Source organism: Delphinus delphis, chromosome 1 (genome assembly GCF_949987515.2).
Source record: "Delphinus delphis chromosome 1, mDelDel1.2, whole genome shotgun sequence".
In the NCBI taxonomy this organism is placed as follows: Eukaryota; Metazoa; Chordata; class Mammalia; order Artiodactyla; family Delphinidae; genus Delphinus; species Delphinus delphis.
In genome coordinates this window covers 182,634,853-182,650,015 of record NC_082683.1, presented here as the reverse complement: position 1 = coordinate 182,650,015, position 15,163 = coordinate 182,634,853, and the positions used below count along the sequence as shown (strand labels likewise).

At 62.0% G+C, this 15,163-nt stretch overlaps 1 protein-coding gene across 1 annotated transcript in view; it reads left to right on the top strand.

Annotated features, from left to right (window-relative positions):
* The first annotated feature begins 493 nt into the window (after positions 1-493).
* The window catches only part of CACNA1S (calcium voltage-gated channel subunit alpha1 S), a 59,891-nt gene continuing 45,221 nt past the window's right edge, over positions 494-15,163 (top strand). The window contains exons 1-3 of the mRNA XM_060011353.1: positions 494-665; positions 2,223-2,328; positions 14,414-14,553. Coding sequence (XP_059867336.1) covers positions 514-665; positions 2,223-2,328; positions 14,414-14,553 — 398 coding nt within the window. The 5' untranslated portion in view covers positions 494-513. The remainder of the gene's footprint in view (positions 666-2,222; positions 2,329-14,413; positions 14,554-15,163) is intronic.

The window sequence follows — 15,163 nt, the reverse complement described above, 5'->3', positions numbered from 1 at the left end:
GTAGAGATGTGAGGGAGGGCTGTGGACTCCTACTGAGCTGGACCACCCGGCACCCTTTCTGGACAGTGTCCTGGGCCTGCGGGGAGGGGTGGGTTGAACGTTGACACCAAGGGGCTAGTCTGAAGCCTGTGGCTTCATAGCACTTCGTGAGCTCTCGGTCGCCCCAGCCTCAAACCTTCCATCCTGTCTCCCTCTGCCCCAGCCCAGACCCATGTGTGAGCCCCCAGCCCCACCCCCAGCCTCCCTGGGGACATACTGGGCTGTCACTGGCTGGACTGGGGAGGAATGACAGCTGCCTGGCCGCGGGAGCTCGGCTGGGCAGCAGAGAGCCCGTGGAGGCTAATTTTACTCGCTGGGAGCAGGGAGAGTGATCCCCGGCCCGCCCCGGCTGGCTCAGCAGGGCAGGCTCGCCCAGGGGCTCAGCCGCCCAGTCCCCAAGGCAGGGGCACTGGGGACTCGGGGAAGAGAGGGCAGCGGGTGGAGAGCAGGAGAGAGGCTGAGGCTCCGGGAGCCATGGAGCCGTCCTCGCCCCAGGATGAGGGCCTGAGGAAGAAGCAGCCCAAGAAGCCGGTTCCCGAGGTCCTGCCCAGGCCGCCGCGGGCCTTGTTCTGCTTGACTCTCCAGAACCCCGTGAGGAGGGCCTGCATCAGCATCGTGGAATGGAAGTATCCTTCAGGGCCAAGGGGCTGCACGGGGTGTGTGTGTGTGTCAGGGGAGGCGAGGAGCGGGGCTCACAGATCACAGGCTTGGGGGGCCGGAGACCGGGGCCTGGCGATGGAGCAGGGAGCCTTTGCGAAGGAAGCCCTCAACCGAGGAGCAGGGGCCCCCGGGGCTGAGGCCCAGGTCCTGGAGGCAGCCTGAGTGCCTCTGTAGTGTCTCTGGAAGGTGCTGGAAGGTGTGCCCAAATCCCCAGTCCCCAGCGTCGAGGGCTCCTCTCAGCCTCCCTGGGTTATGGGACAGGACTGGGGTGGGGGGAGGCGACAGCGGGCAGGGCGGGGAGGAGAGATGGGCCTGCACCGAGCTCTGCTGTGACAGCAGGCCTGGGTGGGAGGCACCACGTGGGCACAGGGACATGAGCCCCCTTCTACGTTGGCATTAGCTCTGCGAGGAAGAATGATGAAAATTTCCAGCTTCTTTGGGGCAGAGAGGAAGGAGATGCAGAGGGGGGAGGCCATCGTCAAGTGGGGGCTGAGTGAGCTGCTCGGGCATATTTGAAATACTTCTGAAGGGTTTTGGAAGACCAGGCTCCCACCAGCTGTTCCCTAGAAGAAAGGAGAGTAAGGGCGCCGCAGGGACAAGGAAAACCCAGGCGGAGCTGGAAGGTCTGGGTAGGAGTCAGCCCTGCCCCTACGTGGCACCCAGGAGCCTCGTGCCCTCCTGTCTGGGGGTCGGGGGCAGACTTCCCCACCCGTGTCTCTCGCCTGCATCCTGTCCCCTGTCCAGTCCTCTGCCCCGAGGCCGCCTCTCTTCAAACCGCAGAGGAAGGTGGCTGGGAAAGGCGTGGGGTCTCCCTCTAGCCATCTGTACAGGGCATCCCCCAACCACGCATGAAGAGCTCGGGCCTCCCCGCTTCTCCCCCTCAGTGCCCTCCACAGCCACCCTGTAACGGTCAGCCTCCCCGGGGGCTGTGCTACTCACCAGCAAATCCAGGGAGCCTGGTGGGAGTGCCCTCCGGAAAATGGCTGGCAGGGCCTGTGTGGGTGGGTGCATGGCCCTGGGGCCACGGATGCCGTCGGTTACCGTCGGTTACCGTCCCCTCCTCAGGCTGCAGAGTCGAGGTTTCATCCCTCCCGGCCCGCTTCCCGGGGGTGCTTAGCCCAGGCCGCAGCAGCCCCAGCCTCCCTTGCTGATTCTGCGAGGACGCCACGGCGTGTCTGGCCGTGGCTCTGCGGAGCGGGGAGAGCAGTGGTCGGTGGAGCTGGGGGGTTGGGGGGATGGGTACTGAGACGGGGGCTTAAGACTCCCCGGGCCTTGAGTCTGAGTAGCCCCCAGCCAGGAGCCAGAGCCTCGTGGTCCCAAAGCGTCTCAGTGGACGCTCCCTGTTGGAGGAGAGGGAGGCGGGTGCCCCACAGGAGCCTGGCCCCGTCTGTGCCCTGCAGGAGGGCAACGTGGGCCCACCAGCCTGGCCTTGTAGTCAGTCCAGACAGACCCCCAGTGCGCCCTTCCCCTTAATCCCACGAATCCCACGCCTCACTCGAGGGCTCTCCTTAACCCTGCACCAGACCCTTCGAGACCATCATCTTACTCACCATCTTCGCCAACTGTGTGGCCCTGGCCGCGTACCTGCCCATGCCGGAGGACGACAGCAGCGCTCTGAACCTTGGCCTGGTAAGAGGGGTCTTCCCTTCCTCCTGCCGGCCTGCCGCCCAGGCTGCGCGCTGGTAGATGATACTGGAGCTGCAGCCCCCAAGGATACAGACCCCACGTCCCCACCACCTGCAGGACTGGCTGAGGGGCTCAGAGCTTTGCAGGGAAACCTGGCCGGGCTGGCTTCCATGATATCAGTACTGTGCCAGGGGCGCTGTGCTGAGCTCCTTGCGCCAGTAAGCCACGTCCTCCTCCCCATGGCCCCTAAACTAGGCTCATTTGACAGATGTGGAAACTGAGGCTTTGTAGGGCCAGCGATGGGGGCTGAGTGCCGAGTTCCCTCCCCTGCTTGTAACCCGGAGGGACCGTGCTTCCGCGGGGCTTGCCTTTCCGGGATGGCCTGACGGCGAGAGAGCACACGTGTTAGAGCCACGCCATCCTCACACCGGCACCAGTGACAAGTCCACAGGCCAGAAAAGGCCGCGGCTGGGAGGGGCTTTCCAGAACCAGGCTGTCCTGGCTCCTCCCCAGCTCACTCTGTTTACAGATGAGAAAACTGGGGCTTAGGGGGGGGTAAAAGACGGACTTACCCAAGAGCTAGATCACAATAACATGCTTGGTGTTCATTAAGTGCTTATCGGATGCCAGGTTCTGTGCTAATCACTTCCTGTAACTGCCCCCAGGAAGTCAGTAACGTTATTAGACCCATTACAAGACAAGGAAACTGAGGCTCAGGGGGTCACCCCCATGCACGCGTCTTCTCCCAGGGTCTCAGACGCGGGGCTCTGACTTTCAGACCTGGCCTGGATAGCTGTGCCACCAGTGTGGTGACGGTAGGAGGGTCCCTGGGGAAGCCCCTGGAGGTGTTGGGCATTTACCAGGCCGCTGAGGGGACAGGCCGATGGACACGCCCTTTCAGCGCCCTTTTCCTGCACTAACTCTGCGGGGTGGGCGGAAGGAGAACCGTCACGCATGCGTCCAGGGCCTGGAAGGATGGCATCTGTTTCTGCCTCTGCTTTGCGCTGGTTTCCATAGGAATCTATCTTGAGCTGGGGAGAAGCTGGGATTCTAAGTGTGTGCTTGGCTATAAGCGGAAAAGCTCGGAGAGTGGGAGCCGGAGCAGGCAGGCCCTGCGGTGAGGCAGGCGGGGGCGGTGCTCCTCGGGGGCTGGGCCCCATGAGGCCGGTCCCTTGTCTCTGCTCTGGAATCCAGGGGGGGCCTGCATCCACTCCACCCTTTAGGACTTCATATCAGGGGGCCTCGGTTCCATTTCAACTCCTTAAGAAGTTGACTATTTTGGAAAGAAACTCCACCCTCCTTGAAGGTGCAGAATCAGACTTTAGCGGGTATGTCGCCTGCCATCTTGAAGCAAAACGGCTACCCTAAAACGTTCACACGGTGCTGTGTGCTTGCCTTTGGCCTGTGGGCTGAGTGATGGAGTCTTGGGTAAGTTCTAGGGTTCGTAGAGACAGGGTGATGAGTTCTCTGGCAGAACCGGACCGGAAACCTTCCCAAAGTAACGACCATCACGTCAAAGGTCAGAGCTGGGTGGGTCGTTGCTCGTCGGTGAGGGACCCTTTGTTGTGAAGCCCAGAGAGGGCAGGTGATACTCAAGGTCACACAGCCAGCTCCTAGCTGAGGCCTCCCCGCTTCTCCTTGTAGTTATATGCTGATCTCCACAAAAGCCAGCAAGAGGGAAGGGAGGGCAGTTAGAGCAGGAGGGAGGGAGATGGGGGCTTCCTCTCTTCGTCGCCCTATTGGCCACTTTGTAGGAATCTGAGGAAGGTCTGGGACCCCTCCAGTCATCCAACAGAACCATGGTTGGGAGAAGGGAGGCCCAAGGACCCACTCTGCACTAACTTTCTTATTTAACAGATATTTGTCGTGTGCCTGTTACATCTCTGGCACGTACAGGGGACCTACTTGTGAACCAAACAGACATAATTCCCATCTTGACAGAGATTAATTTATCCAATCAATCAAACAAGCAGTTAAAATGAAATGGGAAACATGCAAGGTCTGGGTGCACTTAGACGTTGTCCGGGAGGAGAACCTGAGTGAGACGGGGGCGTCAGGGTGGCCCCAGCGGATGGCATGTCTGACCTGAGCCTGGAGGGCAGGGCCGGCTTCACGGGGTGTGACCTGCACTCGGGAGGGCCCTGTGCTCAGGGGGTGATGCTCTGGGGTCATGGCATCGAAACATCTGATAATTTCATCTTTGAGTCCATGTTTTGTAAGTGAAGTTCAACGGGGATGGGGCACAGGGCCGTGGCTCACTCGTGGTCCTGCCTCTGTCACTTCCCACCCCTCCCCTGTCTCTGAGAGCAGACTCTCAGCTCAGTCCCCTGGGAGGCCACCTGGCAGAGCCTGGGCGTGGTCCCGGGAGCGTCAGGGTTGGCACACGTGCCCTTCGGTGTGTCAGGACAGCCGTGGAGGTGGCTGTCCCCAGCCTGGGCTGACAGCACCATGGCCCATTCAGAGAGGGCCCTGCAGGGTCTGGCTTCTGGCCCTCCTCCCTCCCGGTGCTCTGTGTCTCCTTGGGGGAGGCCTGTCCACCTTGGGTGGAGGCACTGGGCCCGTGTGAAGGGCCAGGGCATGGCTGGGGGCGGCATGTGCGCTGGGTCACGGAGAGGAGGTGCCTGGGAGGGTCTGCACCCTCCTCAAAACACTAAATAGGCCATAAACCCCACCACGATAGGCTGACAAAGGGAGCGTGGAAGGAAGGCATTTCCGCACCTTTAGCGGCACAGGTTGTGAACAAGCACCGTGCACTTGCCTCTTGCGCTGGGCCAGCCAGTCCTGGAGCAGGTCGCAGATGAGTGTGGGGCATGGAGGAGAGGCTGTGGCAGCCCCGCAGGAGAGCGCTCTGGGTGAGGGGGCACGCGGGCAAAGGGCTGGAGGCACGAGGTGGAGAGACGGGCTGGGATTCGGAGCATGTCTCAGGCCATCAGGTAGAACGGGGTTGGGGGGGCGGAAGCAGGGAGAGTGGTGTCCAGTGGAGCTGAGGCCCAGGTGACGGTGAAGATGGAGAAGTGGGAGATTTAGGGCGGGGGGGATCTGTGGACTCGGGGCCTGATGGGCGTGGGGACAGAGCATGGGGGAGGGGAGGAAGAAGGCGAGGGTGACACTCGGGTTTCAGAGAGGGTGACGGAGCAGATGGTGGTGTTGCTTTCCGAGACAGGCGTTCCTGGGGGAGGAGCAGGCTGGACTGGGGGAGGGGGACGGCGAGGTCAACCCCCGACGGTGCAGGTGCAGAGGCCTGCGTCCACCCAGCACGGAGATTTGCAGGTCTGAGCACTGGGCGACAGAAGCTCCCTCGCTTCGGGTGACTGCAGACTAGCTGGGGTGAAGGGGGAAAGGTCAGGGGGCAAGAAAGGCTTCCCACAGGGGCCTGGTGTGCAGACTCCAGGCAGCTGGCACCCTCACTCATGGGAGGGAAGCCTCGACACCTGTCCTGGGAACAATCAGGGTGTCAGGCCTCCCAGGGGGCCCCTCCGGGAGCTTTTTCCTCCTTCTCCCCCCGCCCCTGCCCCAGCTCTCACTGAGGCTGAAAACTGCATCAGCCGGGCTGGAGAAGCTGACGGTGGTTCAGACGATGGGCTCTGGAGCTGCAGCTGTGTGATCTTGGGCAAGTTACTTAACTTCTCTGTGCCCTCAGTTCCCTCACTTGTAAAATGGGGATAACACTGTAAAGTTCAGAGAAGGTTCTGGATGAGTCAAGCCCTTATAAATTATGCCACGTTGTCTAACGACACAAGGAATCTTTATTATGTGGGGGTCACAGTGCCTCAGCGTGGGCTCCCCAGCCACAAAGCCCCTGGTCACAGAGACCCCAGGTTGTTCCAGAGTCAAAGGGTATAATCTCTAGCAGCTATGACCAAAGGATTATTTCAGACAAAAAATTCTTCTTCACCCCCCCGCACCTGTCCCCAATCTCTTTAAACCTTCTCCTCTCCTTCCAACATCCAAGTCCTCTGAACGGCTTTCCTGACCCCGCCCCCGGCCCCATCCTCTAGCCAATCATCTCCATCGTCATCATCGCCATCATCATCTTCATCCTCGGCTGTCGGGCACCTGCCCCACGCCAGGCGCTGCTCTGACGGCTCTCAGTGCACTGTCCCCCTGAGTGCCCACCACGGCCTCACAAGGCAGCACTATTTCTCACTTTTACAGATGAAAAAACTGAGGCACAGCGCATGCCCAGTGGACGCCGCGGGCAGACCTGTACCCTCGGTGGGGCATTGGGCGCGGCTCCCTGGACATCAGAAGGGGACACAGGAAGAGAGGGGTCTCTGCTTCCCTGGGGAGTGGCCTGCGGGGGGCGGGTCCCAGGACAGCAGGCCCCGGCCCCTCCCTGCGTGAGACCCCACTTTCTCCCGACTGTGGAGGTGCTGCCTGTCCAGGCCAGGACAGATGCTGAGATCTAGCCCCACCCCTCCTTGCCCCAGAGAGCAGGCTGCTTTAGGCCTGCAGGACCAGTGGCTAACACGGCTGTCCCAGGGTTCTGCAGCCGAGTGGAGGCTGGGGACTCCGGTCACAAAGGGGCTCCGTGGGTCAGGGGAGCAGGAGGACGGAATAGACCCTGAGCTGCCCCAGGGCCAGCGAAGGGCAGGGAGGTGAAGGCTGAGACCAGCACCAGACCAGGACCCTGCAAGTCCAGCTCTGCCCCTCGAAGGGCTACCTGCTCCCTGAGGCCAGAAGGAGCCCTGCTCCTGGGGGACTCCCTGACTGAATCAATTAAAGGAAACCTTTGGGAGGGTCTCCATTCCAGCCTGGGCCAGCCTGAGGGGACCCACGTGGAAAAACAAGAGCCGTGATCAGAGTTACCAGTGCTGGGGACAGGCTAGAAATGATCTATCACTTCGCCCACAAACTAAAAGTAAAAACTGATTAAAATATAGAAGAAACGCATGTCAGAGGTTAATTCAACGGGTAATGGAACAAGGAAGAGGGTAGAGTTGGCTCAAAGAGAATTTGAGAAACAGGAATCCATGCTATCGGAGAAAAAGTGATAGGCTAGGATTGCCTGCCGGGTGGCACACTGGGCTAGCTACAGGGCCATGGAAGTGTGGCCGTGGGATGACGGTTTCTATCAGGCAGAAACCATTTGTGCTTCTCCTGGGCAGAATCCTGAGACTCAAACAACGGTACAGCCCCCAGGTCAGTGGTTTTTAGGGAGGGGCGTTGGGCGGCGCCTGGAACTTGGGGAGGAGCCTGTGTCCAGAGCTCCGCTAACGTCTAGAGGGCAGAGGCCGGGATGCTGCTACACCTCCCCCCCTGCAACTCACAGGACAGCCCCGCACCTGCCGACAAAGGGCTGTCCGCCCCAAACGCGGGGAGTGCTGAGGCTGAGAAACCCGCCCTAGACAACGAAAGACCCCTTGGCCGGACCTGTGAGCAAAGGTTCCAACAAGCACGCGGTGCCTGATTTCCGAGTTCTAAATGATTTCTGGTAGCACGGTCAAGCTAGCCTTGGTGCTGCAGGCGTGGGGAGGCCGGCGGGACTGGATGGGCCTGTCTCTCCTCCGGGGCCTCCCTCCCTCCCTCCCTCCCTCCCAAGCCCGCCTGCCCTCAGACCGCAGCCCCTGCACATTCCTGGGGCTCCGGTTGCTGCTGGCTAAGCCTCTGGCATCCAGGGCGCTGTCTTTTTTTAGGGTCTGGAATGTGCCTGCTGAGGCCACAGCCCACTCCACCTCCCCTCGGAAGGACCCCAGTTCTGGCCTGGCCCGTCAGAGACCCTGGACTTGCAGGGCACAGGCGTCCAAGCCGGGGCCACCGGACAAGCTTCTGGCAAAATGACAGGAGAGCCTGGCTTTTAGGCGCCGCTCGGAGCCTGCCCTCTCCCACCGAGGGGACTCAGAGTCCCCCCAGGACCGTCGTGGTGACGAGTGTCTGGCAGACACACGGGGATGGCAGAGTAGGTGGCCGTTCTGTCCCCTCTCTGCCCTCACAGTACTCCTAGCCCACAGCCAAGCCCCTCCGAGCCCAGGCCTGGGGGGTGAGGGACAGGCTCCGATGAGCCCCTCCAGGGGTCCCTGGGTGCCCTTTCTCCCCCTCCCAGCACGGCGTGGTTGAGGCCACGGACCCTGGATTCACATTATGGCCCTGCCACTCAGCGATCCTGGAGAAATTACTTAACCTCTCTGTGGTTCAGTTTCCTCATCTGTTAAATGGGGGTAAGAGTGCTCCCCTTCAGGGTCCCTGTGAGGATGAACTGTGTGTGTGTGGCTAGAACAGGGCCTGGCACAGGAGCTTAATGACCCAGAGCTGTTGTCACCACGATTACCCAAGACAGTACCACCTCCCACCCTCTCCCAGGTGGGCTCCCCGCTTTCCCTCCTCCGCCATCACCACCCCGCCCCAGGCGAAGAGGCTCCTCCTCTGTGACCCGCAGCTCCGCTGGCTCCCTTTTCTGGACTGTCCCACATGCCTGACCCTCCCGGACCCATGGGAGCTGGTCTCCATGCGGGAAGACAGGGGGAAGGCAGGGTGGTGGAGAAGCCCGCTCAGACCGCACCCTTTTGGGTGAGAGTTCACTGGGATAAATATAGCCACTTCCCTCACTCCAACAGGTCATTTTCCAGACCTGGAGGCTCAGGTGGTCATGCAGACAGATGCCAGGGCCCGGGACACCTGCGGGCGGTGTGGTCACAGGACGCCGGGCCGGCTTCCCCGAGATGCTGTGGGCCGAGTCGGGGCAGGTGGGCTGGAGCCCCACTGCCCTCCAAGCCCCACCTCCCTCAGCTGCACGTAGGAAAAGCAGCAGAGCAGGGGGGAAGCTCAACGCACCACTGGGGTGCCCAAGAAGTACCATCTTTATTCCTAGAAACCAACTTTGTTTGGGTCCTAAGCCCACATCCCTCTTCAGTCAGGGCTGTTCTCTGGTCATCCTGCGGCCCCAGCCCCGGGTCTCAGGCAGCACCAAGAAGCAGGGGCTGTAGGGCCTCGCCCAGCCGGGCCGAGGCCGTGTTGTTCTGGCCATATGGTTCCCCAGGCCGCCGTCCGCTGTCTCCACGTTCAGGAAGCAGGAGGCCTTGTCAAGCCCGTACCCTGCTTTCTCAGGGGTCCTCAGGGCCCCTCTCCCAGATCCAGCCACATCTTCAGGGTGCTGTGGGGAAGCAGGCCCAAGGTCGATCTACCCTTGAACCTCCAAACCCTGGGGTGAGTCTCGGTTTTGCTGGGGAGACGCCTCCACCATGCCTCCCACACCAGGGTCGGGCCTCAGCAAACCACCATCCGGGACCTGCCTCCAAACCTCTCCCGAGGCGCAGGGCCCAGCATCTGCTTAAGGGGTGAGACAGGGGATGACGCCAGGAGGGAAACAGTCCCTGACTGGCAAAAGCATCTCGTGGCAGCCGTGCCCGCCAGCCTGCCCCGAGCGCTGGCTGGGGACCACCACGGGCCACCCCCCTCCAGGCGCCAGCTCCCCGACCCTCAGACAAACCCACTGTGGCTCATTGAAGCAGACGTGCCTTGAAGAGTTAACAGATAGAGTGGAACGCCACTCCCCTCGCCCCCCAGTAAGATTTGTGTCCTAACAGGTCACAGTGCCTTGAGCCTAAGGAAGGAGCCTCAGCCCTGGGATGGGCCGGCCGCCTTCCCAGGACCTGTGACCACAGCTGCCTGTGGCTTCTCTGCAGCCCTGCCCCGACCAGCCTGTTAGGGTCTTTCTGTGGACCCTGCAGATCCCAGAGCCCTCCAAGGGGCTGCGGGGGGCGGGGAGGCTGGGGTCCAGGCCAGCTGTCGGGCAAGCCCCAGTGCCCGGGGCAGGAGTGCGGCCCCTCTGCAGTCAGACAGGGAGACTGAGGCCGAGCAGGCCCCCTGGAGGGAGCCCAGCCCACTGCCACCCCCTCCCCACAGAGCCCGGGGCCTGCCAGGGCGGGTGAGCCGTCGGGCCAGGGTGGCTGACCCCTGGAGAGAGAGGACTCAGCCCGAAAATAGAGGCAGTGAGCGGGGCGGATGCAGCCTGAGCCCTGCTGTTTCCAGCCCAGGACTTTGGGAGGGTCTGGCTCCAGCACCCCCAGAAGTAGGTGCAAGGCCTGTGGGTCAGGGTCACGTTCCAGGCCCACCTCCGGCCAAGCGTGGCCCCAGGGGCCCAGTGAGAGGCCTGTCTGTGGAGGGACGTTTGGTAGTTAAGGTCCTTCCTTCTAGGGAGCTGGTATCGGAGCCCTCGCCTCAGAGACAGACAGGTTTATGGTCCTCCCTCGAGGTCGGGGGGCGGGGGGGGGGGCCGGGGCAGGCACGTCTTCCCTGCCCTGGAGCCAGAGCCTGGGGTCTAGCATCCCTTCTCGGGAACAGAGATCGTGAGGCCACACCTGCTTTGGAGGTATGTGGCGGCAGAGGTTAAATTTTCCGTTGTGTATTCATTCAACAAACACTCCCGGAGCACCTACTGTGCGCCAGGCGGTACTGTGTGCCCCAGAGCAGAGCTCCACAGACAATCTGTGAGGAAAGACCACTTTGTCGCTGTTAAATCTCATCTAGCCGTGGGCTGACCAGCCGTCCTCCCACGCGGGACCGTGGCACAGCCTGTGCCGTGTGGGACTCACAGCCCATGTTGGTCTGTGACCCACCCACGTGCTTGGAGGGTGTGGCACGTCGCTCTGATGGCTCCCAAATGCTGCTTCTCAGAGCCTCTACATCGCTTATCCCAGGGTGACGACAGTGGGTCAGCGCCAGGGACACTGACACATCAGACACCCACGTGGCCGGCGTGGTTCTAGATGCCGGTGACACAGCAAAGGCTCTAGACTGTACAGTCAGGTCGGGGGGGACAGTCAAAGGAAGGAGAGAAGCAGAGCACGTCAAGCAGTGACAGCTGCTGACAAAGAGCCCAAGCAGGGGAAGAAGACAGCTGGGGGAGGGGAGGAGGGGTCCGGAGGGCCTCTGGCAACTTTGGGGTTGGGGTCCTAAAGAAAGAAGACAGCAGCCGTGGGGCTGTCTGGGAAGGACCTTCTAGGCAGAGGGAATGGCAAGGGCGAAAGCCCTGAGCCCCAGAGGTCTTTAGGGGTGGGAGGGGAGTCGTGCCCAGGGTGAGCATCATTGCCTGGTGGGCTGGGGGAGTCCTGCCACCAGCCCCGCCTTAGCCACCACCATCAGAGACTCAGGGAAGCTGCCCGCGGGTGCCCCTGGCCCCCACCCAGCTCCCATTGCCGTTGAGGGAATGTCACCTCTTCCGTCCTGTGGCAGAGAAACCAGGGGCATCCCCGCTCGTGGTCTCGGGGGGCTGCAGTTTGGCGGAGGGTGGTGGAGAGCAGCACGGTGGTACGGGGACTGCAGGCCACACAGGGGGAGCTCGCCCTGGGGGCTCAGAGGGATCTGGGCAGATGACACGTCGGCTGGGTGACGGACCTGGGGACACAGGCAGAGGGGCCGCTGTGGACAGGGGCGCCGGGACCGGGGCAGCGGGAGAGCCAGGGCCTGGACATCACACGGGGGCTGTCAGGGGGTCGTGCAGGTGGGGAGGCGTGGGGACACAGGCTGTACGAGTTTGGGGGACAGGCCGGCCGGTGCGGAGTGCAGGTGGATCCAGCAAATGTTAGGGTGCAGAAAGGCCTGGGCTGGGTGGGTGGAGGTACCCAGGGCAGAGCAACGGGAGGGGTCCGGAAAGACCCCGGGTGTCCCCACTGGGCAACTCAGGGCCATTGGCCAAGACAGAGACCCCTCGGAGGAGCAGGCTCTGGGGCAGGGAGTATCTGGTTGGGTTAGAGGTGGGCCGGACGGAGCCCAGGCCCGTGAGCCGCCCCCAGACAAGACCTCGGACCACAGCTCCGCGAGAACCAGAGCACGCGGTGCGGAAAGGCTGTCACCCCCTGAGTGTCGGGAGGGGCCCGGCAAGGCGGACGCTCCCACACGACGGTCTCCTGTCCTCCGCTGATTCAGGCAGGGAGCAATCGTCATCTCTGTTTTACAGACGAGGAAACTGAGGTTCACGGAGGCTTAGGAACTCACCCAGGGAAACAGAGCTGCCGGGAGAACCGCTATGCCCGAAACCCCCTGCTCCTCTCTGCCCGCTGGAGTGGGGAGCCTAAGGAAGCGGGGATGGGAGGTGGGGGGCTGGGAAGGTTGAGGACGTGGATCTCGGACAGACAGCCAGCGCCGCCCGCGGCAGCCAGGGAAAGAGCCCCGGCCGGAGGGGCTCGGGGGCCACCCAAGGTGACATCAGTGGCACAGTTTCTGTGACACAGGAAGGAACACGTCCCCCTGCCTCTCCTAGGGCGGGGGCGGGGGGTGTGCATACGCAGGGCTCCCACGCAGTGTGCTCTAATTCCAGGAGCTCCAGAGTCGGGCCGGGGGAGCTCTCGGGCCGCGGAACCTGCGGGACCCCAGGGCCCTCGACAAGCCCCCTGGGAGCCAGGCGGCAGCCGGACAGGCAGGGGCAGGTGCAGGCGGCCCTCCGGGGACATGGCCGGCCGCCCGGCCTGTGAGCACAGCAGCTATTTTGGGCCCTGTTTTCCCTCCCCTCAAGCCCACTTCTGCCTTGCCCCTGGGGTGGCAGCCACTTGGGCATTTACACACTGACTCCACTTCACTCTGCGCCTCCTGCCTCTCTCCTGATGCTGCGTCTGCCTCCCGGGCAGCCTGCCCTGTGGGGGAATGGACCCCCGCCCCCTCAGCCCTGCCGTGGCCGTGCTGCACCCACCCCCTGGCAGGGCCTCTCCGTGGAGCGATTGCCCCAGTTCCCACCGGTGGCCCTACACAGGCCCTTGAATGGATCGGTTCTGCTTTGCATTCTAACCCTACCTTACTGTTTTCTGGAGGAAGGAGAAAGCTTTGGAATTACAAATTGGTGGAAGGGACTAGGGTCCAGGTTAAGGAAAGCAGGCCTAGCCCATATGTGCCTCAGTTTCCCCCTCAACATACAAAGGGAGAACTTGCTTTCAGGAAAATGCTCTGAATACCAAGTTGGGAGGGTTCTGGGACCAGATCCGTAGTAACGAGCCGTTGGCGCCCTCTTCCCTTGCTTTCCACATCTACCCACTCGGAAGTTAAAGTAAATTCTCTTCCAGGTCACTAGCGGGGTGGCCCCAATACAGTGATGGCTCCGTAGTGTGCTGGCCCAGTGGTGGCGGGCTTTCTGGGTTGGGTGTGGGTGACTGACGGTGACATGGGCTTGGGTTGTGAGGTCCAGAGGACGGTGGTCCAGTTCTCTCTATGTGCTCCTGTGGTCCTGCAGGGCTGCAGCCCAGTCCGGGGCGGGGTGGGCTTGGGGGGCGGCTCGCTGGTGGGGGCGCGTGTGCAGAGCTCTAGAAGCCACCAGCCTGGCTGGGATGGCTGCAAGGACAGCGGCGTCAGCCTGGAGCTCTGACAGAGTGACCTGCTTCTCCGGAAATAGCTCTCTCCTGGGCCCAGAGGATGGGGCAGGGTGACCGGGCCAGGATGGGAGGCTGAGAGAGCCGGCCTACAGGCAGGGGAGGGTCTGGGGGAGCGGGCAAGGCCTTCTGCAGGGGGCACTAAGCCGAAGCCCTTGGCCTCCGAGCTGTGGGGCCTCGTCCAGGCACAGGGACCCCCGACACCCGCCTGGCGCGTCGGTGCTTGTGCCCTTTAAGTGGCTGCCTGCAGGCCGCAGCAGGTGTGGGCAGCTGGGGTGGGCCGGGGGTTACAGAAAAGTACATGAGAGGTAAGACCTTGAGCAGCCGGGAGGCCCAGCTGGAGTCCCGAGGACTGTCCCCCACCTCCTACTGTGAGTCGTCAGGACGAGGGGGGAGAAAGCCGCCCAAACAAGAGCCATCTGGGGGCCTTCACTCTGGGGGCTGCCCTGACCGTTCATTCATTCGTCCAGTTCTAGGCCTGAGAAGTGAAGTCATTAAAAAAAAAAATAACAAAAACCCCCACACCTCATGAAGTTTATACTGTAGTGCGTAAGATAGGAAATGAACCAGACGGAAATACATGTGGCATTTCCAGCTAGGGATCAGCTAAGAAGACAAAGTGGGAGGAGGAACACAACGTAGCAGAGGCCCCCTGGGGAGGGACCACCCGTGGGGGGAGGGGGGAGGGAGGGAGGGAGGGAGCTGGCGGCGCGGGACGCCGTGGACCGGGCCGCAGAGCGGCGGAACAGGGTGCAGAGGTAGGGGAGCCGTGGTGTGACTGCCTCGCCCTGCAGGAGAAGCTGGAGTACTTCTTCCTCATCGTCTTCTCCATTGAGGCCGCCATGAAGATCATTGCCTACGGCTTCCTGTTCCACCCGGACGCCTACCTGCGCAGCGGCTGGAACGTGCTGGACTTTATCATCGTCTTCCTGGGGTGAGTGAGGCCCGGGGGTGCGGTTGAGCTCAGCGGGCTGCCCGAGGGCCCGGAGGCAGGTGCAGCAGTGCAGGGGTGTGGGCCGGGGACAGGGGTGGGGGGGCGCCCACAGCTCACACCCTCCGCAGCCAGGCACCGCCAGTCTCCTTATTTTCTCTCTCTTTTTTTAAAAAATAAGTTTATTTTTGGCTGCATTGGGTCTCTGTTGCTGCGCACGGGCTTTCTCTAGTTGCGGCGAGCGGGGGCTTCTCTTTGTTGAGGTGCAGAGGCTTCTCATCACGGTGGCTTCTCTTGTTGTGGAGCACGGACTCTAGGCGCACAGGCTTCAGTAGTTGTGGCTCGCGGGCTCTAGAGCACAGGCTCAGTAGTTGTGGCACATGGGCTTAGGTGCTCCGCGGCTGTGGGATCTTCCAGGACCAGGGCTCGAACCCATGTCCCCTGCATTGGCAGGTGGATTCTTAACCACTGCATCACCAGGGAAGCCCTCCTTATTCTCTTCACACAAAACTGGAAACGTGTGAGTGGCTCCAGTGCCCAGCAGTTTCTGGACGTTCATAAACTTCTCATGCTTTACTATCATCTATTCATTTATTCCATGGGCCTGTGCTGA